This window comes from Oncorhynchus nerka, linkage group LG13 (assembly GCF_034236695.1).
Source record: "Oncorhynchus nerka isolate Pitt River linkage group LG13, Oner_Uvic_2.0, whole genome shotgun sequence".
Taxonomy (NCBI): Eukaryota; Metazoa; Chordata; class Actinopteri; order Salmoniformes; family Salmonidae; genus Oncorhynchus; species Oncorhynchus nerka.
Genome location: NC_088408.1, coordinates 1,224,536 through 1,248,774, shown reverse-complemented (window position 1 = coordinate 1,248,774; position 24,239 = coordinate 1,224,536). Strand labels below are relative to the sequence as shown.

General features: G+C 43.3%; 1 protein-coding gene across 1 annotated transcript in view; it reads right to left on the bottom strand.

The window, feature by feature from the left end:
• Positions 1-24,239, bottom strand: part of LOC115117373 (uncharacterized) — a 45,953-nt gene that overhangs the window by 11,260 nt on the left and 10,454 nt on the right. Inside the window, exons 4-8 of the mRNA XM_065026084.1 lie at positions 23,403-23,458; positions 16,847-16,979; positions 13,744-13,871; positions 12,431-12,566; positions 11,617-11,810 (exon numbers count right to left, since the gene is read on the bottom strand). Coding sequence (XP_064882156.1) covers positions 11,617-11,810; positions 12,431-12,566; positions 13,744-13,871; positions 16,847-16,979; positions 23,403-23,458 — 647 coding nt within the window. The remainder of the gene's footprint in view (positions 1-11,616; positions 11,811-12,430; positions 12,567-13,743; positions 13,872-16,846; positions 16,980-23,402; positions 23,459-24,239) is intronic.

The window sequence follows — 24,239 nt, the reverse complement described above, 5'->3', positions numbered from 1 at the left end:
AACATACTGGCCTAATCTACTGCCCTAACATACTGCCGTAACATACTGCCCTAATCTACTGCCCTAACATACTGCCCTAATCTACTGCCCTAATCTACTGTCCTAACATACTGCCCTAATCTACTGCCCTAACATACTGTCCTAACATACTGCCCTAATCTACTGCCCTAATCTACTGCCCTAACATACTGCCCTAATCTACTGCCCTAACATACTGCCAAAACACACTGCCCTAATCTACTGCCCTAACATACTGCCAAAACACACTGCCCTAACATACTGCCCTAATCTACTGCCCTAATCTACTGCCCTAACATACTGCCAAAACACACTGCCCTAACATACTGCCCTAACATACTGCCCTAATCTACTGCCCTAACATACTGCCCTAATCTACTGCCCTAACATACTGCCCTAACATACTGCCCTAATCTACTGCCCTAACATACTGCCCTAACATACTGCCCTAAAATACTGCCTTAACATACTGCCCTAACATACTGCCAAAACACGCTGCCCTAATCTACTGCCCTAACATACTGCCCTAATCTACTGCCCTAACATACTGCCAAAACACACTGCCCTAATCTACTGCCCTAACATACTGCCCTAATTTACTGCCCTAACATACTGCCCTAACATACTGCCCTAAAATACTGCCTTAACATACTGCCCTACCATACTGCCCTAATCTACTGCCCTAACATACTGCCCTAACATACTGCCAAAACACACTGCCCTAATCTACTGCCCTAACATACTGCCCTAATCTACTGCCCTAACATACTGCCCTAACATACTGCCCTAACTTACTGCCCTAACATACTGCCTTAACATACTGCGCTAACATACTGCCTTAACATACTGTCCTACCATACTGCCCTAATCTACTGCCCTAACATACTGCCCTAACATACTGCCAAAACACACTGCCCTAATCTACTGCCCTAACATACTACCCTAATCTACTGCCCTAACATACTGCCCTAACATACGGCCTTAACATACTGCCCTACCATACTGCCCTAATCTACTGCCCTAACACACTGCCCTAACATACTGCCCTAACATACTGCCCTAACATACTGCCCTAACATACTGCCCTAATCTACTGCCCTAACATACTGTCCTAACATACTGCCCTAATCTACTGCCCTAACATACTGCCCAAACATACTGCCCTAACATACTGCCTTAACATACTGCCCTAACATACTGCCTTAACATACTGCCCTACCATACTGCCCTAATCTACTGCCCTAACACACTGCCCTAACATACTGCCCTAACATACTGCCCTAACATACTGCCCTAACATACTGCCCTAATCTACTGCCCTAACATACTGTCCTAACATACTGCCCTAATCTACTGCCCTAACATACTGCCCAAACATACTGCCCTAACATACTGCCCTAACATACTGCCTTAACATACTGCCCTACCATACTGCCCTAATCTACTGCCCTAACATACTGCCCTAACATACTGCCCTAATCTACTGCCCTAACATACTGCCCTAACATACTGCCCTAACATACTGGCCTAATCTACTGCCCTAATCTACTGGCCTAATCTACTGCCCTACCATACTGCCCTAATCTACTGCCCTAACAAACTGCCCTAACATACTGCCCTAATCTACTGCCCTAACATACTGCCCTAACATACTGCCCTAATCTACTGCCCTAACATACTGCCCTAATCTACTGCCCTAACATACTGCCCTAATCCACTGCCCTAACATACTGCCCTAACATACTGCCCTAACATACTGGCCTAATCTACTGGCCTAATCTACTGCCCTAACATACTGCCCTAATCTACTGCCCAACATACTGGCCTAATCTACTGGCCTAATCTACTGCCCTAACATACTGCCCTAATCTACTGCCCTAACATACTGCCCTAATCTACTGCCCTACCATACTGCCCTAACATACTGCCCTAACATACTGCCCTAATCTACTGCCCTAACATACTGCCCTAATCTACTGCCCTAACATACTGCCCTAATCTACTGCCCTAACATACTGCCCTAATCTACTGCCCTAATCTACTGGCCTAATCTACTGCCCTACCATACTGCCCTAATCTACTGCCCTAACAAACTGCCCTAACATACTGCCCTAATCTACTGCCCTAACATACTGCCCTAACATACTGCCCTAACATACTGCCCTAATCTACTGCCCTAACATACTGCCCTAATCTACTGCCCTAACATACTGCCCTAATCTACTGCCCTAACATACTGCCCTAATCTACTGCCCTAACATACTGCCCTAACATACTGCCCTAACATACTGGCCTAATCTACTGGCCTAATCTACTGCCCTAACATACTGCCCTAATCTACTGCCCTAACATACTGGCCTAATCTACTGGCCTAATCTACTGCCCTAACATACTGCCCTAATCTACTGCCCTAACATACTGCCCTAATCTACTGCCCTACCATACTGCCCTAACATACTGCCCTAACATACTGCCCTAATCTACTGCCCTAACATACTGCCCTAATCTACTGCCCTAACATACTGCCCTAATCTACTGCCCTAACATACTGCCCTAATCTACTGCCCTAATCTACTGGCCTAATCTACTGCCCTACCATACTGCCCTAATCTACTGCCCTAACATACTGCCCTAACATACTGCCCTAACATACTGGCCTAATCTAACATACCTAATCTACTGGCCTAATCTGCCCTAACATACTGCCCTAATCTACTGCCCTAACAAACTGCCCTAACATACTGCCCTAATCTACTGCCCTAACATACTGCCCTAACATACTGCCCTAACATACTGCCCTAATCTACTGCCCTAACATACTGCCCCTAATCTACTGCCCTAACATACTGCCCTAATCTACTGCCCTAACATACTGCCCTAATCTACTGCCCTAACATACTGCCCTAATCATACATGCCCTAACATACTGGCCCTAATCTACTGGCCTAACTACTACTGCCCTAACATACTGCCCTAATCTACTGCCCAAACTGCCCTAACATACTGGCCTAATCTACTGGCCTAATCTACTGCCCTAACATACTGCCCTAATCTACTGCCCTAACATACTGCCCTAATAAACATACTGCTACTACTGCCCTAATCATACTGCCCTAACATACTACTGCCCTAACATACTGCCCTAATCTACTGCCCTAACATACTGCCCTAATCTACATACTGCCCTAACATACTGCCCTAACATACTGCCCTAACATACTGCCCTAATCTACTACTGCCCTAATCTACTGGCCTAATCTACTGCCCTACCATACTGCCCTAATCTACTGCCCTAACAAACTGCCCTAACATACTGCCCTAATCATACTGCCCCAACATACATACTGCCCTAATCTACTGCCCTAACATACTGCCCTAATCTACTGCCCTAACATACTGCCCTAACATACTGCCCTAACATACTGGCCTAATCTACTGGCCTAATCTACTGCCCTAACATACTGCCCTAATAACATACTGCCCTAACATACTGCCCTAACATACTGCCCTAATCTACTGGCCTAATACTCTACTGCCCTAACATACTGCCCTAATCTACTGCCCTAACATACTGCCCTAATCTACTGCCCTACCATACTGCCCTAACATAACATACTGCCCTAACATACTGCCCTAATCTTCTGCCCTAACATACTGCCCTAATCTACTGCCCTAACATACTGCCCTAACATACTGCCCTAATCTACTGCCCTAACATACTGCCCTAACATACTGCCCTAATCTACTGCCCTAACATACTGCCCTAATCTACTGCCCTAACATACTGCCCTAACATACTGCCCTAACATACTGCCCTAATCTACTGCCCTAACATACTGCCCTAATCTACTGCCCTAACATACTGCCCTAATCTACTGCCCTAACATACTGCCCTAATCTACTGCCCTAATCTACTGGCCTAATCTACTGCCCTACCATACTGCCCTAATCTACTGCCCTAACAAACTGCCCTAACATACTGCCCTAATCTACTGCCCTAACATACTGCCCTAACATACTGCCCTAACATACTGCCCTAATCTACTGCCCTAACATACTGCCCTAATCTACTGCCCTAACATACTGCCCTAATCTACTGCCCTAACATACTGCCCTAACATAACATACTGCCTAACATACTGCCCTAACTACTGGCCTAATCTACTACTGCCCTAACATACTGCCCTAATCTACTGCCCTAACATACTGCCCTAATCTACTGCCTAATCTACTGCCCTAACATACTGCCCTAATCTACTGCCCTAACATACTGCCCTAATCTACTGCCCTAACATACTGCCCTAACATACTGCCCTAACATACTGCCCTAATCTACTGCCCTAACATACTGCCCTAATCTACTGCCCTAACATACTGCCCTAATCTACTGCCCTAACATACTGCCCTAATCTACTGCCCTAATCTACTGGCCTAATCTACTGCCCTAATACTGCCCTAATCTACTGCCCTAACATACTACTGCCCTAACATACTGCCCTAAATCTACTGCCCTAACATACTGCCCTAACACTACTGCCCTAACATACTGCCCTAATCTAACTACTGCCCTAACATACTGCCCTAACATACTGCCCTAATCTACTGCCCTAACATACTGCCCTAATCTACTGCCCTAACATACTGCCCTAATCTACTGCCCTAACATACTGCCCTAACTACCCCTAATCTACTAACATACTGCCCTACCATACCGGGCTCAATCTACTGGCCTAATCTACTGCCCTAACATACTACTGCCCTAATCTACTGCCCTAACATACTGCCCTAATCATCATACTGCCCTAATCTAACTGCCCTAACATACTGCCCTAATCTACTGCCCTAACATAACATACCCTAATCTACCTAACATACTGCCCTAACATACTGCCCTAATCTACTGCCCTAACATACTGCCCTAATCTACTGCCCTAACATACTGCCCTAATCTACTGCCCTAACATACTGCCCCAACTACTGCCCTAACACTGCCCTACTACTGCCCTAATCTACTGCCCTAATCTAACTGCCCTAACATACTGCCCTAATAACATACTGCCCTAACATACTGCCCTAACATACTGCCCTAACATACTGCCCTAATCTACTGCCCTAACATACTGCCCTAATCTACTGCCCTAACATACTGCCCTAATCTACTGCCCTAACATACTGCCCTAACATACTGCCCTAACATACTGCCCTAATCATACTGCCCTAACATACTGGCCTAATCTACTACTGCCCTAATCTACTGCCCTAACATACTGCCCTAATCTACTGCCCTAACATACTGCCCCAATCTACTGCCCTAACATACTGCCCTAATCTACTGCCCTAACATACTGCCCTAACATACTAATCTTCTGCCCTAACATACTGCCCTAATCTACTGCCCTAACATACTGGCCTAACATACTGCCCTAATCTACTGCCCTAACATACTGCCCTAACATACTGCCCTAACTACTGCCCTAACATACTGCCCTAACATCTACTGCCCTAACATACTGGCCTAACATACTGCCCTAACATACTGGCCTAATCTACTGCCCTAACATACTGCCCTAACATACTGCCCTAACTACTGCCCTAACATACTGCCCTAACATACTGCCCTAACATACTGCCTAATCATACTGCCCTAATACTACATACTGGCCTAATCTACTACTGCCTAACATACTACTGCCCTAACATACTGCCCTACATACTGCCCTAATCTACTGCCCTAACAAACTGCCCTAACATACTGCCCTAATCTACTGCCCTAACATACTGCCCTAACATACCTAACTGCCCTAACATACTGCCCTAATCTACTGCCCTAACATACTGCCCTAACATACTGCCCTAACATACTGCCCTAATCTACTGCCCTAATCTACTGCCCTAACATACTGCCCTAACATACTGCCCTAATCTACTGCCCTAACATACTGCCCTAATCTACTGCCCTAATCTACTGCCCTATACTGCCCTATCTACTGCCCTAATCTACTGCCCTAACATACTGCCCTAACATACTGCCCTAACATACTGCCCTAACATACTGCCCTAACATACTGCCCTAATCTACTGCCCTAATCTACTGCCCTAACAAACTGCCCTAACATACTGCCCTAATCTACTGCCCTAACATACTGCCCTAACATACTGCCCTAACATACTGCCCTAACATACTGCCCTAACATACTGCCCTAATCTACTGCCCTAACATACTGCCCTAACATACTGCCCTAACATACTGCCCTAACATACTGCCCTAACATACTGCCCTAACATACTGCCCTAACATACTGCCCTAACATACTGCCCTAACATACTGCCCTAATCTACTGCCCTAATCTACTGCCCTAATCTACTGCCCTAACATACTGCCCTAATCTTTGTAAGAAAAGTGGATGTTTTTTGACTTTACTTTTATTTGTATTTATTACATTGCAATTGAACATTTAAATAAGACAGAAGGCATTTAAAATGTCAGCTCAGACTGCCTGAAATCTATTGTCTTGTTGCTGCTGTGTGACGTTTTTTTGCAGATTTGAAATTGGGCCACTAGTGGGAATTTACACATAACGGTCAATAACTAAATCGTCTGATTGTCTTAGAAATGGTACAATCCAAATGAGGAAGTGTGTTTAATCGGTACACTTACCCTTCCTCTTGCTGTGCCCTGGCTGAAGGAACGCTCTTCTATAAGTATATAGATGTGTAGTGTAGTGTAGTGCAGTGCAGTGTAGTATAGTATAGTATAGTATAGCATGATAGTATAGCACAGCAGGATATAGTATAGTATAGTATAGTATAGTATAGTATAGTATAGTATAGTATGGTATGGTATAGCATAGTATGGTATGGTATAGTATAGTATAGTTTGGCACAGTATAGTATAACATTGTATAGTATAGTATAGTATGGTATAGTATAGTGTGGCATTGTACAGTATAGCATTGGATAGTACAGTATAGTATAGCATAGTATAGTATAAATTGGTATAGTATAATATTGTATAGTATAGCATAGTATTGTATAGTATAGTATAGTATGAAATAGTATGGTATAGTATAGTATTATATTGACATGTTGCTGTGTCCTGGCTGCAGGGCTGCTCTTCTATAAGTATATAATATATAATATATAATATGTAGTGTTGGGTAGTGTAGTGTATTGTAGTGTAGTGTAGTGTAGTGTATAGCTGTAGATATTGCCATGGTATAGCATAGTATAGTATGGTATAGTATGGTACGGTATAGCATAGTATGGTGTAGTATGGCGTAGTATGGTACGGCATAGTATGGCATAGTATAGTACGGCATAGTATAGTATAGTATAGTATGGCACAGCGTAGTATAGCATAGTATATCATAGTATAGTGTAGTACGGTATAGTATACTACAGTGTAGTATAGTATAGCATTGCATAGTGTAGTATAGTATAGCATAGCATAGTGTAGTAGTGTAGTTTATAGCATTGCATAGTGTAGTATAGTATAGCATAGCATAGTGTAGTATAGTTTAGCGTAGCATAGTGTAGTATAGTGTAGCGTAGCATAGTGTAGTATAGTGTAGCGTAGCATAGTGTAGTAGAGTATAGCATAGCATAGTGTAGTAGAGTATAGCATAGCATAGTGTAGTATAGTGTAGCGTAGCATAGTGTAGTAGAGTATGGTATAGTATATTGCGATGTAGTGTGGCATAGGATAGTATAGTGTAGCGTAGCATAGTGTAGTATAGTGTAGCGTAGCATAGTGTAGTAGAGTATGGTATAGTATATTGCGATGTAGTGTGGCATAGTGTAGTATAGTATAGCATAGCATAGTGTAGTATAGTGTAGCGTAGCATAGTGTAGTAGAGTATAGCATAGCATAGTGTAGCATAGTGTAGTATAGTGTAGCGTAGCATAGTGTAGTAGAGTATGGTATAGTATATTGCGATGTAGTGTGGCATAGGATAGTATAGTGTAGCGTAGCATAGTGTAGTAGAGTATAGCATAGCATAGTGTAGTAGAGTATGGTATAGTATAGTGTAGTATAGTGTAGCGTAGCATAGTGTAGTAGAGTATGGTATAGTATATTGCGATGTAGCGTAGCATAGTGTAGTATAGTGTAGCGTAGCATAGTGTAGTAGAGTATGGTATAGTATATTGCGATGTAGCATGGCATAGTGTAGTATAGTGTAGCGTAGCATAGTGTAGTAGAGTATGGTATAGCATAGTGTAGTATAGTGTAGCGTAGCATAGTGTAGTAGAGTATGGTATAGTATATTGCGATGTAGTGTGGCATAGTGTAGTATAGTGTAGCGTAGCATAGTGTAGTAGAGTATGGTATAGTATATTGCGATGTAGTGTGGCATAGTGTAGTATAGTATAGCATAGCATAGTGTAGTATAGTGTAGCGTAGCATAGTGTAGTAGAGTATGGTATAGTATATTGCGATGTAGTGTGGCATAGTGTAGTATAGTGTAGCGTAGCATAGTGTAGTAGAGTATGGTATAGTATATTGCGATGTAGTGTGGCATAGTGTAGTATAGTGTAGCGTAGCATAGTGTAGTAGAGTATGGTATAGTATATTGCGATGTAGTGTGGCATAGTGTAGTATAGTGTAGCGTAGCATAGTGTAGTAGAGTATGGTATAGTATATTGCGATGTAGTGTGGCATAGGATAGTATAGCGCAGCATAGTATAGTGTAGTGTAACATAGTATAGGATAGTGTGGTGTAGTACAGTACGGCTTAGTACGGCACAGTATAGTGTAGTATAGTGTAGTATAGTATGGTATAGTATAGTGTGGTATTGTACAATATAGTATAGTGTACTAAAGCATGGTATGGTATAGTACAGTGTAGTATAGTATTGTATAGTATAGTGTAGTATGGTATAGTATGGTTTGGTATAGTATAGTATAGTATGGTTTGGTATAGTATAATATAGTCTAGTCTAGTATAGTATGGTATGGTTTGGTATAGTATAGTGTAGTATGGCACAGTATGGTATAGTATAATATAGTATAGTCTAGTATAGTATAGTATGGTTTGGTATAGTATAGTATAGTATAGTATAGTATAGTATGGTTTGGTATAGTATAGTGTAGTATGGCACAGTATGGTATAGTATAATATAGTATAGTCTAGTATAGTATAGTATGGTTTGGTATAGTATAGTATAGTATAGTATGGTTTGGTATAGTATTGTGTAGTATGGTACAGTATGGTATAGTATAATATTGTATAGTCTAGTATAGTATAGTATAGTATGGTTTGGTATAGTATGGTATAGTATGGTATAGTATAGTATAGTATAGTATGGTATAGTGTAGTATAGTGTAGTATAGTATAGTATAGTGTAGTATAGTATAGTATAGTATAGTATAGTATGGTATAGTATGGTATAGTATGGTATAGTATGGTATAGTATAGTATGGTATAGTATGGTATAGTATGGTATAGTATAGTGTAGTATAGTATGGTATAGTATGGTATAGTATAGTATAGTATGGTATAGTATAGTATGGTATAGTATGGTATAGTATAGTATGGTATAGTATGGTATAGTATGGTATAGTATAGTATGGTATAGTATGGTATAGTATGGTATAGTATAGTATAGTGTAGTATAGTATGGTATAGTATGGTATAGTATAGTATGGTATAGTATGGTATAGTATAGTATGGTATAATATCGTATAGTATAGTGTAGTATAGTATGGTATAGCATAGTATGGTATAATATAGTATGGTATAGTATAGTATGGTATAATATAGTATGGTATAGCATAGTATGGTATAATATAGTATGGTATAGTATAGTATGGTATAATATAGTATAGTATAATGTAGTATGGCACAGTATGGTATAGTATAATATTGTATAGTCTAGTATAGTATAGTATGGTTTGGTATAGTATAGTATAGTATGGTTTGGTATAGTATGGTATAGTATGGTATAGTATAGTATAGTATAGTATAGGTATAGTGTATAGTATAGTATAGTATAGTATAGTATAGTATAGTATAGTATAGTATAGTAGTATAGTATGGTATAGTATGGTATAGTATAGTATGGTATAGTATAGTATGGTATAGTATATAGTATAGTATGGTATAGTATGGTATAGTATGGTATAGTATAGTATGGTATAGTATGGTATAGTATGGTATAGTATAGTATAGTGTATAATATGGTATAGTATAGTGTAGTATAGTATGGTATATAGTATGGTATAATATCATAGTATGTGTATAATATATAGTATGGTATAGTATAGTATGGTATAATATAGTATGGTATAGCATAGTATGGTATAATATAGTATGGTATAGTATAGTATGGTATAATATAGTATAGTATAATGTAGTATGGCACAGTATGGTATAGTATAATATTGTATAGTCTAGTATAGTATAGTATGGTTTGGTATAGTATAGTATAGTGTAGTATGGTATCATATGGTATAGTATAGTATAGTATGGTTTGGTATAGTATGGTATAGTATGGTTTGGTATAGTATAGTATAGTATGGTTTGGTATAGCATAGTATAGTGTAGTATGGTATCATATGGTATAGTATAGTATAGTATAGTATAGTATTGTATAGTATAGTATAGTATAGTGTAGTATGGTTTGGGATAGCATAGTATAGTGTAGTATGGTATCATATGGTATAGTATAGTATTGTATAGTATAGTATAGTATAGTATAGTATAGTATAGTATAGTCTAGTATAGTATAGTATAGTATAGTGTAGTATGGTATCATATGGTATAGTATAGTATTGTATAGTATAGTATAGTATAGTATAGTCTAGTATAGTATAGTATAGTATAGTGTTATATTTACGTGTTGCTGTGTCCTGGCTACAGGGCTGCTCTTCTCTCTCCAGGTGGTTTTCCTGGGCAGGTTCCATTCACTGGTGTCCAGCTTCTGTCACACACACACAACAAACAATACACACACTGGAGCTGTGTGTGTGTGTGTGTGTGTGTGTGTGTGTGTGTGTCTGTATAGGTCCCAGCTAGCACATTTGGTTCCTTGGAAGTTGTGGGAGCGTATGTTTTTAGTTTCACGTTGGTTGTGGGAATGAAGCGAAATGTTTCCTGACCGGTAAAACTGGAGTTTTTTTTTCTGAGAACAGAATTGAGTTTGGAATGTCGAGAATGGAATGTATATATATTTAAATAACATTCCTAGAATGTTCTCTGGACGTTACAAACGTTTTATTGTGGGTTTTAATGGAAAGTGTTCTTAATATTCTCAGAGCAATTTGAGAACATGACGTTAAATAGAACCACGAGGAAACCTGTAGGAAACATTATGCTGAAGTACTCAACGTTGTTTCTTGACGTTCTCTGAAACATTGGAGAACATTCCCAATGTCAAATTGAAATGATATGTAACCATGTTTTGAACTTTCACGAAACGTTCTGTTATAGTAATGAAATATCAAACAACAAAGGAGCTCCTGAGAATGTTCCACAGCCAAGCAACTGCCCTGCATCATTCCCAGAACGTTGTGGGAAGGATGTGGACTAAATAACCGTAGGACGACGACACTCACCAAGCTGTAAGAAACATATGGTTTTCAGAACGTTATATACTAGCTGGGGTGTGTATAGACCTTGATGCCCCTGGCCCCTTTCTCTCCGCGGGTCAGTTTTCTGAGCAGCAGCTGATAGGAGGCCAGGATGGCAGAAGGCCTGTTATTGGTCAGCATGGTGGTGACATCACTCAGACTGTAACCCAGAGACTCTGTCATGTAGGACAGCACGGATTGGTTGAGATCCTCAGGACGCAGCCTGGAGACACAGACATGTACTTACAATCACACAAACACACACATACAAACACACACATTTGATGGTTTTCAAATCTGGTAAGGGTGCCTAGAGGCAGACCGTGAAGAAATGACATGACAAAGAAATGATGTGATGAGCAAAGTGTGTGTGTGTTTAACGACGTGAATCGTGTTTGAGAGGAAACTAGACGCTGCTGTTGGCCTAACTCTGTTAGCTCTGAGATCGCCCCCAAAACTGACTCAACTTAGGAATGACTCAACACGTGCAAGTGTGTGTTATCTGTTCCTGTGTGTAGAGGTCTCTTGGTGTGTGTATGTGTGTGTTATCTGTTCCTGTGTGTAGAGGTCTCTTGGTGTGTGTATGTGTGTGTTATCTGTTCCTGTGTGTAGAGGTCTCTTGGTGTGTGTATGTGTGTGTTATCTGTTCCTGTGTGTAGAGGTCTCTTGGTGTGTGTATGTGTGTGTTATCTGTTCCTGTGTGTAGAGGTCTCTTGGTGTGTATGTATTCCTGTGTGTAGTCTCTTGTTATCTGTTCCTGTGTGTAGAGGTCTCTTGGTGTGTGTATGTGTGTGTTATCTGTTCCTGTGTGTAGAGGTCTCTTGGTGTGTGTGTGTGTGTTACCTGTTCCTGTGTGTGAGTGTGTGTAAAGGTTTTCTGGTGTAGCCCTCATTGATCCATTTCTCCTCCATAGCTGATCTGATTGTCGGCCGTTTAGAAGGTTCTGGTTCCAACAGGGACAGGACGAAACCTACTGCACCTGAAGAGAGGGGGAGAAGACGAGAGAGGGGAGAGGAGAAAGAGGGGGAGAGGAGAGGATGGGGTGGAGAGGAGAGGATGGGGTAGAGAGGAGAGGAGAGGATGGGGTGGAGAAGAAAGGATGGGGTGGAGAGGAGAGGATGGGGTGGAGAGGGAAGATGGGGTGGAGAGGAGAGGATGGGGTAGAGAGGAGAGGATGGGGTGGAGAGGAGAGGATGGGGTGGAGAGGAGAGGAGAGGGATGGGGTGGAGAGGATGGGGTGGAGAGGAGAGGGAGGATGGGGTGGAGAAGAAAGGATGGGGTGGAGAGGAGAGGATGGGGTAGAGAGGAGAGGATGGGGTGGAGAGGAGAGGATGGGGTGGAGAGGAGAGGATGGGGTAGAGAGGAGAGGATGGGGTGGAGAAGAAAGGATGGGGTGGAGAGGAGAGGATGGGGTGGAGAGGGGAAGATGGGGTGGAGAGGAGAGGATGGGGTGGAGAGGAGAGGAGAGGATGGGGTGGAGAGGAGAGGATGGGGTGGAGAGGGGAAGATGGGGTGGAGAGGAGAGGAGAGGATGGGGTGGAGAGGAGAGGATGGGGTGGAGAGGGGAAGATGGGGTGGAGAGGAGAGGAGAGGATGGGGTGGAGAGGAGAGGATGGGGTGGAGAGGGGAAGATGGGGTGGAGAGGAGAGGATGGGGTGGAGAGGAGAGGATGGGGTGGAGAGGGGAAGATGGGGTGGAGAGGGAGAGGAGAGGATGGGGTGGAGAGGAGAGGAGAGGAGAGGATGGGGTAGAGAGGAGAAGAGAAGAGAGGTTGGGGTGGAGAGGAGAGGAGAGGAGAGAAGAGGATGGGGTGGAGAGGGGGAGGGAGATTAATTGAATTGGGTCTGAACTGAACTCATTATCACCACGGTAAACAGGACCTGTACTCATCACCAAGGAAACACAACCTGTACTAATTATCACCACGGGAACAGGACCTGTACTCATCACCAAGGAAACACAACCTGTACTAATTATCACCACGGGAACATGACCTGTACTCATTATCACCATGGTAACATGACCTGTACTCATTATCACCACGGTAACACAAGCTCTGTTTGTTGTGCTGACAAGGCTGTGTGAGGTGAGTAGTGTTTGTGTGTGTGTGTGTGTGTGTGTGTGTGTATGTGTGTGTGTGTGTGTGTGTGTGGTACCTTTGCTGATATCATTGGGTATGGTTCCTATCTCTCCATTGACCATCTTCTGATGCAGCTGTTTGATGTTGAACGGCTCAACAGTGAAAGGCAACGTCCCGGTCAGCATGGCAAACATACTGACCCCCCTAAATAACAGACAACACATAACGTTCTAGTACTGACCCCCCTAAATAACAGACAACACATAACGTTCTAGTACTGACCCCCTAAATAACAGACAACACATAACATTCTAATACTGACCCCCCTAAATAACATACAACATTCTAGTACTGACCCCCTAAATAACAGACAACACATAACATTCTAATACTGACCCCCCTAAATAACATACAACATTCTAGTACTGACCCCCCTAAATAACAGACAACACATAACATTATAGTACTGACCCCCTAAATAACAGACAACACATAACATTCTAATACTGACCCCCCTAAATAACATACAACATTCTAGTACTGACCCCCTAAATAACAGGCAACACATAACATTCTAGTACTGACCCCCTAAATAACAGACAACACATAACATTCTAGTACTGACCCCCTAAATAACAGGCAACACATAACATTCTAGTACTGAACCACTAAATAACAGACAACACATAACATTCTAGTACTGACCCCCTAAATAACATATAACACATAACATTCTAGTACTGAACCACTAAATAACAGACAACACATAACATTCTAGTACTGACCCCCTAAATAACAGACAACACATAACATTATAGTACTGACCCCCTAAATAACATATACCATTCTAGTACTGACCCCCTAAATAACAGACAACACATAACATTCTAGTACTGACCCCCTAAATAACATATAACATTCTAGTACTGACCCCCTAAATAACAGACAACACATAACATTCTAGTACTGACCCCCTAAATAACAGACAACACATAACATTATAGTACTGACCCCCTAAATAACATATAACATTCTAGTACTGACCCCCTAAATAACATATAACATTCTAGTACTGGCCCCCTAAATAACATATACCATTCTAGTACTGACCCCCTAAATAACAGACAACACATAACATTCTAGTACTGACCCCCTAAATAACATATAACATTCTAGTACTGACCCCCTAAATAACAGACAACACATAACATTCTAGTACTGACCCCCTAAATAACACAAAACATTCTAGTACTGACCCCCTAAATAACAGACAACACATAACATTCTAGTACTGACCCCCTAAATAACAGACAACACATAACATTCTAGTACTGACCCCCTAAATAACATATAACATTATAGTACTGACCCCCTAAATAACAGACAACACATAACATTCTAGTACTGACCTCCTAAATAACATATAACATTCTAGAACTGACCCCCTAAATAACAGACAACACATAACATGCTAGTACTGACCCCCTAAATAACAGACAACACATAACATTCTAGTACTGACCCCCTAAATAACATATAACATTATAGTACTGACCCCCTAAATAACAGACAACACATAACATGCTAGTACTGACCCCCTAAATAACAGACAACACATAACATTCTAGTACTGACCCCCTAAATAACACATAACATTCTAGTACTGACCCCCTAAATAACATACAACACATAACATTCTAGTACTGACCCCCTAAATAACAGACAACACATAACATTCTAGTACTGACCCCCTAAATAACATATAACATTCTAGTACTGACCCCCTAAATAACAGACAACACATAACATTCTAGTACTGACCCCCTAAATAACAGACAACACATAACATTCTAGCACTGACCCCCTAAATAACATATAACATTATAGTACTGACCCCCTAAATAACAGACAACACATAACATTCTAGTACTGACCCCCTAAATAACATATACCATTCTAGTACTGACCCCCTAAATAACAGACAACACATAACATTATAGTACTGACCCCCTAAATAACATATAACATTCTAGTACTGACCCCCTAAATAACAGACAACACATAACATTCTAGTACTGACCCCCTAAATAACATATAACATTCTAGTACTGAACCACTAAATAACAGACAACACATAACATTCTAGTACTGACCCCCTAAATAACAGACAACACATAACATTATAGTACTGACCCCCTAAATAACAGACAACACATAACATTCTAGTACTGACCCCCTAAATAACATATAACATTCTAGTACTGACCCCCTAAATAACAGACAACACATAACATTCTAGTACTGACCCCCTAAATAACATATAACACATAACATTCTAGTACTGACCCCCTAAATAACAGACAACACATAACATTCTAGTACTGACCCCCTAAATAACAGACAACACATAACATTCTAGTACTGACCCCCTAAATAACATATAACATTCTAGTACTGACCCCCTAAATAACAGACAACACATAACATTCTAGTACTGACCCCCTAAATAACATATAACACATAACATTCTAGTACTGACCCCCTAAATAACAGACAACACATAACATTCTAGTACTGACCCCCTAAATAACATATAACATTCTAGTACTGACCCCCTAAATAACAGACAACACATAACATGCTAGTACTGACCCCCTAAATAACAGACAACACATAACATTCTAGTACTGACCCCCTAAATAACATATAACATTCTAGTACTGACCCCCTAAATAACAGACAACACATAACATGCTAGTACTGACCCCCTAAATAACACATAACATGCTAGTACTGACCCCCTAAATAACAGACAACACATAACATGCTAGTACTGACCCCCTAAATAACACATAACATGCTAGTACTGACCCCTAAATAACACATAACATGCTAGTACTGACCCCTAAATAACAGACAACACATAACATGCTAGTACTGACCCCTAAATAACAGACAACACATAACATGCTAGTACTGACTACATAGTAACATTTATCAACATACTGTACAACACGTGACATAAAACATGTGTCATACAACACGTGACATAAAACATGTGTCATACAACATGTGACATAAAACATGTGACATAAAACATGTGACATAAAACATCTGACATACAACACGTGACGTACAACACGTAACATATAGCATGTGACATACAACACGTTACTCACACGGACCAGACGTCGACCTTGGGTCCATACTTGCTGTGGGCGAGCAGCTCGGGCGCGGCATAGGCTGGGCTTCCACACTGGGTGTTCAGCAGCTCAGCAGACTCTACCTTCAGAGTGTTGCTGAGACCGAAGTCTACACACATGCAGATACACACACACACGCACGCACGCACGCACGCACGCACGCACGCACGCACACGCACACGCACGCACGCACGCACGCACGCACGCACGCACGCACGCACGCACGCACGCACACACACACACACACACACACACACACACTGTAACCACAGCGGTAGTCAGAACTGGTTCCCCTGAGATGGTTAATCCAGCCATAAACTCAACTCACAACCATAGTAACCATAATAACCATTGTAAACATAGTAACCCCTTCACCCTAACTCAGGCCCAAACCATCTCAACATGCCTCATTTACCTTCAGTGTGTCTGTGTGTGTGTTTTTTTGTACGTGTGTACTTGTGTGTGTCCCTCCAGTTGTTTAATGTCCCATACAGAGACACTGTGCCTGTCCAGAGTGGTCTCCATGACAGCTGGTCGGAACACCACTGACCCAGAGTGGTCTCCATGACAGCTGGTCGGAACACCACTGACCCAGAGTGGTCTCCATGACAGCTGGTCGGAACACCACTGACCCAGAGTGGTCTCCATGACAGCTGGTCGGAACACCACTGACCCAGAGTGGTCTCCATGACAGCTGGTCGGAACACCACTGACCCAGAGTGGTCTCCATGACAGCTGGTCGGAACACCACTGACCCAGACTGGTCTCCATGACAGCGGGTCGGAACAACACTGACCCAGAGTGGTCTCCATGACAGCTGGTCGGAACAACACTGACCCAGAGTGGTCTCCATGACAGCTGGTCGGAACAACACTGACCCAGAGTGGTCTCCATGACAGCTGGTCGGAACACCACTGACCCAGAGTGGTCTCCATGACAACTGGTTATATAACATTCTAGTACTGACCCCCTGAAATAACATATCATTTATAACATACAACATGTTAAGCAGCATGGCAAACATCCTCACAGCCCTAATGTATAGATATTATAACACACAGAATCAGCGTACTGATGTACTGATATTACTACATAGCAACAGGTACCCCCGCCACTCTCCTCCCTCTCTCCCTGGCCTGTCTCCCCCTGTCTGGTACAGGTACCCCCGCCACTCTCCTCCCTCTCTCCCTGGCCTGTATCCCCCTGTCTGGTACAGGTACCCCCGCCACTCTCCTCCCTCTCCCTGGCCTGTATCCCCCTGTCTGGTACAGGTACCCCGCCACTCTCCTCCCTCTCTCCCTGGCCTGTCTCCCCTGTCTGGTACAGGTACCCCCGCCACTCTCCTCCCTCTCCCCTGGCCTGTCTCCCCCTGTCTGGTACAGGTACCCCGCCACTCTCCTCCCTCTCTCCCTGGCCTGTCTCCCCCTGTCTGGTACAGGTACCCCCGCCACTCTCCTCCCTCTCTCCCTGGCCTGTCTCCCCCTGTCTGGTACAGGTACCCCCACCACTCTCCTCCCTCTCTCCCTGGCCTGTCTCCCCTGTCTGGTACAGGTACCCCTGCCACTCTCCTCCCTCTCTCCCTGGCCTGTCTCCCCTGTCTGGTACAGGTACCCCGCCACTCTCCTCCCTCTCTCCCTGGCCTGTCTCCCCTGTCTGGTACAGGTACCCCCGCCACTCTCCTCCCTCTCTCCCTGGCCTGTCTCCCCCTGTCTGGTACAGGTACCCCGCCACTCTCCTCCCTCTCTCCCTGGCCTGTCTCCCCCTGTCTGGTACAGGTACCCCCCGCCACTCTCCTCCCTCTCTCCCCTGGCCTGTCTCCCCTGTCTGGTACAGGTACCCCGCCACTCTCCCCCCTCTCTCCCTGGCCTGTCTCCCCCTGTCTGGTACAGGTACCCCCCACTCTCCTCCCTCTCTCCCTGGCCTGTCTCCCCCTGTCTGGTACAGGTACCCCCGCCACTCTCCTCCCTCTCTCCCCTGGCCTGTATCCCCCTGTCTGGTACAGGTACCCCCACCACTCTCCTCCCTCTCTCCCTGGCCTGTATCCCCTGTCTGGTACAGGTACCCCTGCCACTCTCCTCCCTCTCTCCCTGGCCTGTCTCCCCCTGTCTGGTACAGGTACCCCGCCACACTCCTCCCTCTCTCCCTGGCCTGTATCCCCCTGTCTGGTACAGGTACCCCTGTCACTCTCCTCCCTCTCTCCCTGGCCTGTATCCCCCTGTCTGGTACAGGTACCCCCGCCACACTCCCCCCTCTCTCCCGAGCTTTCGTTCTCCTCCAGCACACATCCACTTACACACACACCGCAGACTTTGGACTGATCTGAATGTTATGTAGGCTAACTTGTGAAGCTTATTATGTGAGCTTACTCAGAAACGTTTTAATTAACTAGTATAGGCTTACTATTTATTTATTTTATCTCAGACGTTTATAGCCTACTGGACTCAGAGAGAGCTACTCTCTCAAGTTATCTCACTGAGGCGAATGACTCTTTGGCTAGTCGTTATATTTATTTCTTGGGCTTTATGCTATTTTCTGCATGACTCCTGCGTGTTTTGTTGACTATGAACTTGCTGTTTACCAAACCGTGGGACAGACGATGTTTGTTCCCACACTCGGGACTCTGACTCTCTATTGGTTACACTGAGTCTTGGCTTCCCACCCTATTCTAACCTCCTCTCACTGGCTTGGTATTTATGCTACCTGATGAAATTGCTGTACAATATGATCTTGTTGCCATCCGATGCACATTCAAATGTCATAAAAAATCAACACTGCAGAGCTCTCCCTGTCCTCTGTCGTGCCCTGATTATATTACTGCTGATGATATCTGGAAATGTGCATGTACACCCTGGCCCATCTACTGTACTCTATATCATCTACTGCATCTTTATGTAATACATGTATCACTAGCCACTTTAACTATGCCACTTTGTTTACATACTCATCTCATATGTATATACTGCACTCGATACCATCTACTGTATCTTGCCTATGCTGCTCTGTACCATCACTCATTCATATATCTTTATGTACATATTCTTTATCCCCTTACACTGTGTATAAGACAGTAGTTTTGGAATTGTTAGTTAGATTACTTGTTGGTTATCACTGCATTGTCGGAACTAGAAGCACAAGCATTTCGCTACACTCGCACTAACATCTGCTAACCATGTGTATGTGACAAATCAAATTTGATTTGATTTGATTGGATTTGATAGGTATCAGTCTGGTGTTTTCTGTAATGACCTTAGTGATCACTGTTTTACAGCCTGTGTTCATAAAGGATGCTCAGTGAAACGACCTTAGTGATCACTGTTTTACAGCCTGTGCTGCTCAGTGAAACGACCTTAGTGATCACTGTTTTACAGCCTGTGCTGCTCAGTGAAACGACCTTAGTGATCACTGTTTTACAGCCTGTGTTCATAAAGCTCAGTGAAACGTCTTGTCCTGATTTGTAGCAGCTTGCTAAAAAACTTTAATGAGAAAGCCTTCCTTCATGAACTGGCCTCTTCTGTAAATGGTACAGAATCAGCTAGATCCCCTCTATCGAAGATGCTTGGTCCTTCATTTTCAATATTTTCAGTGGTATTGCCAACAAACACACCCCCGTAAAGAAAATGAAAATGAAAAATAGGTTCAGCCCCTGGTTCGATCGTGATCTGGCAGAGTTACTCCACCTCAAGAATTGCATTTGGCGAAACACACTCAGGCTGACTGGCCCTCGTTCAGCCAAATGAGACATAAGTGCACTCAGGCTATCCAGAAGGCAAAATGTAGTTACTTTAAGGAGCAGTTCTCTCTCTGTGGGTTTAACCTCAATAAGTTCTGGAACACAGTTAAAGACCTGGAGAATAAACCCTCCTCCTCACAGCTGCCCATGTCCCTTAATGTTGATGATGTGGTTGTTACTGACAAGAAGCACATGGCTGAGCTCTTTAATCACCACTTCATTAAGTCAGGATTCCTATTTGACTCAGCCATGCCTCCTTGCTATCCAATATTTCCTCATCTCCCACCCCTTAAAATGCGACAATCCCCGTTGCTTCTTCCTCTTTTCCCTGGCCTGGTTTGCTAACTACCTCTCTCAAAGAGTGCAGTGTATAAAGTCAGAACATCTGCCATCTCAGACACTGCCTGTCACCAAGGGAGTACCCCAAGGCTCGATCCTAGGCCCCACACTCTTCTCAATTTACATCAAAAACATAGCTCAGGCAGTAGGAAGCTCTCTCATCCATTTATATGCAGATGATACAGTCTTGTACTCAGCTGGCCCCTCCCAGGATTTTGCGTTAAATGCTCTACAACAAAGCTTTCTTAGTGTCCAACAGGTTTTCTCTGCCCTTGACCTTGTTCTGAACACCTCCAAAACAAAGGTCATGTGGTTTGGTAAGAAGAATGCCCCTCTGCCCACCGGTGTTATTACTACCTCTGAGGGTTTAGAGCTTGAGGTAGTCACGTCATACAAGTACTTGGAATATGGCTAGATGGTAAACTGTCCTTCTCTCAGCACATATCAAAGCTGCAGGCTAAGTTTAAATCTAGACTTGGTTTCCTCTATGGTAATCGCTCCTCTTTCACCCCAGCTGCCAAACGGACCCTGATTCAGATGACCATCCTACCCATACTAGATTACAGAGACATGATTTATAGATCGGTAGGTAAGGGTGCTCTCGAGTGGTTATATCTTCTTTACCATTCTGACATCAGATTTGCCACCAATACTCCTTATAATACACATCACTGCACTCTACACTCCTCTGTAAACTGGTTGTCTCTGTATACCCGTCGCAAGACCCACTGGTTGATGCTTATTTATAAAACCCTCTTAGGCCTCACTCACCCCTCTCTGAGATACCTACTGCAGCCCTCATCCTCCACAAAAAACACTCAAACTGGACAGTTTTATCTCCATCTCTTCATTCAAAGATTCAATCATGGACATTCTTACTGACAGTTGTTGCTGCTTTGCGTGATGTACTGTTGTCTCTACGTTCTTTGCCTTTGTGCTGTTGTCTGTGACCAATATTGTTTGTACCATGTTATGTGCTGCTACTACGTCATGTTGCTACCATGTCGTGTTGCTACCACGTCGTGTTGCTACCATGTTGTGTTGCTACCATGTCGTGTTGCTACCACGTCGTGTTGCTACCATGTTGTGTTGCTACCACATTGTGTTGCTACCATGTCGTGTTGCTACCACGTCGTGTTGCTACCATGTTGTGTTGCTACCATGTCGTGTTGCTACCATGTCGTGTTGCTACCACGTCGTGTTGCTACCATGTTGTGTTGCTACCACATTGTGTTGCTACCATGTTGTGTTGCTACCATGTTGTGTTGCTACCACATTGTGTTGCTACCATGTTGTGTTGCTACCACATCTGTGCCCATTTATGTTTGTACCTGTCACACCCTGATCTGTTTCACCTGTCTTTGTGCTTGTCTCCACCCCCCTTCAGGTTTCACCCATCATCCCCATTATTCCCAGTGCATTTATACCTGTGTTCTCTGTTTGTCGGCTGCCAGTTCGTCTTGTCTCGTTAAGCCTACCAGCATGTTTTTCCCTGCTCCTGTTTTTCCTCTGTTTTCTAGCCCTTCCGGTTCTGACCTTAGCCTGCCCTGACACTGAGCCCGCCTGAGCCCGCCTGCCTGACCATTCAGCCTGCCCTGACACTGAGCCCGCCTGCCTGACCATTCAGCCTGCCCTGACACTGAGCCCGCCTGCCTGACCATTCAGCCTGCCTGACCTCGAGCCTGCCTGCCGCCCTGTACCTTTCAGACTCTGACCTGGTTAATGAACTTCTGCCTGTCCTCAACCTGCCTATTGCCTGTGCCTTGTATTTTAATAAATATCAGAGACTCGAACCATCTGCCTCCATCTCGGTCTCACCCTGTGTCGTTATAGTACCATGTTTTGTGCTGCTGCCATGTTGTGTTGCTAGGTAGACATGGTCTCTCTCTTGTCGTGATGTGTGTTTTGTCCTATATTTTTTATTTGAATCCCAGCCCCGCCCCCACAGCATCACATGACAACACAGCATGGTAACAACACATGACATCAACACGGTAGCAACACAACACGGTAGCAACACAACATGGTATTTTGGTAGACTGTCATTATAAATAATCATTTGTAATTTACTGACTTGCCTAGTTCAATAAGTTATGAGTTGGGAAAGGCTTACAACAAAATAATTTAAAAAACGACGCCCTATTACCATAGAGAATCAATATGTATGCTTGCGGCTTGCTAAAGCATTGGTACAGTAGTCTAAAATGCATGTCTCTGGTTCAATCCCAGTGCAGGGCTTTCCTTATTCTTTTGTGAGCACCGAGGATGCCATTTTCCAGCGTTCTGGGGACCTTTTCACATATCAATTATCAATTATCAATTATCACTGTCTATCTTTAGGGATCAGCCTGGCTAAATGCCTGTACAATATAATGCATATCTAGACATATCCATGTCTATCTTTACGGATCAGCTAAATGCATGTACAATATAATGCATATCTAGACATATATCCATACATACCAACAATCTTGATGTTGTTGTGTTCATCCAGGAGGAAGTTCTCAATCTTCAGATCCCTGCAGACAAAGTAAAACACAAGAGAGACCACCGATCTGTAACACTCCGGAGCTGCAGTCAGGAGACAAAGAGGCCCTAGAACCTGCCTTAGTTAAATTACTGGAATATGACTGCTCTCATATGTTTCTGTCTTTACCAGTTATATTTACCAGTTATATTAAATGGTGCTATCTTGGTAACTGCTCACAGGGAAAGAGAGACAGAGACAGACAGACACAGAGCGAGAGAGAGAGAGAGAGACCGAGAGACCGAGAGAGAGACAGAGAGAGACAGAGAGAGAGAGAGGGAGAGAGAGAGACCACAAATACAAATTCCATCTAGACACCGTTGCCCTAGAGCACACAAAAAACGATACATACCTCGGCCTAAACATCAGCGCCACAGGTAACTTCCACAAAGCTTTGAATGAGCTGAGAGACAAGGCAAGAAAGGCCTTCTATGCCATCAAAAGAAACATAAAATCTGACATCCCAATTAGGATCTGGCAAAAAATACTTGAATCAGTCATAGAGCCCATTGCCCTTTATGGTTGTGAGGTCTGGGGTCCGCTCACCAACCAAGACTTCACAAAATGGGACAAACACCAAATTGAGACTCTGCACGCAGAATTCTGTAAAAATACCCTATGTGTACAACGTAGAACACCAAATAATGCAGAGCAGAATTAGGCCGATACCCGCTAATGATCAAAATCCAGAAAAGAGACTTTAAATTCTACAACCACCTAAAAGGAAGCGATTCCCAAACCTTCCATAACAAAGCCATCACCTACAGAGAGAT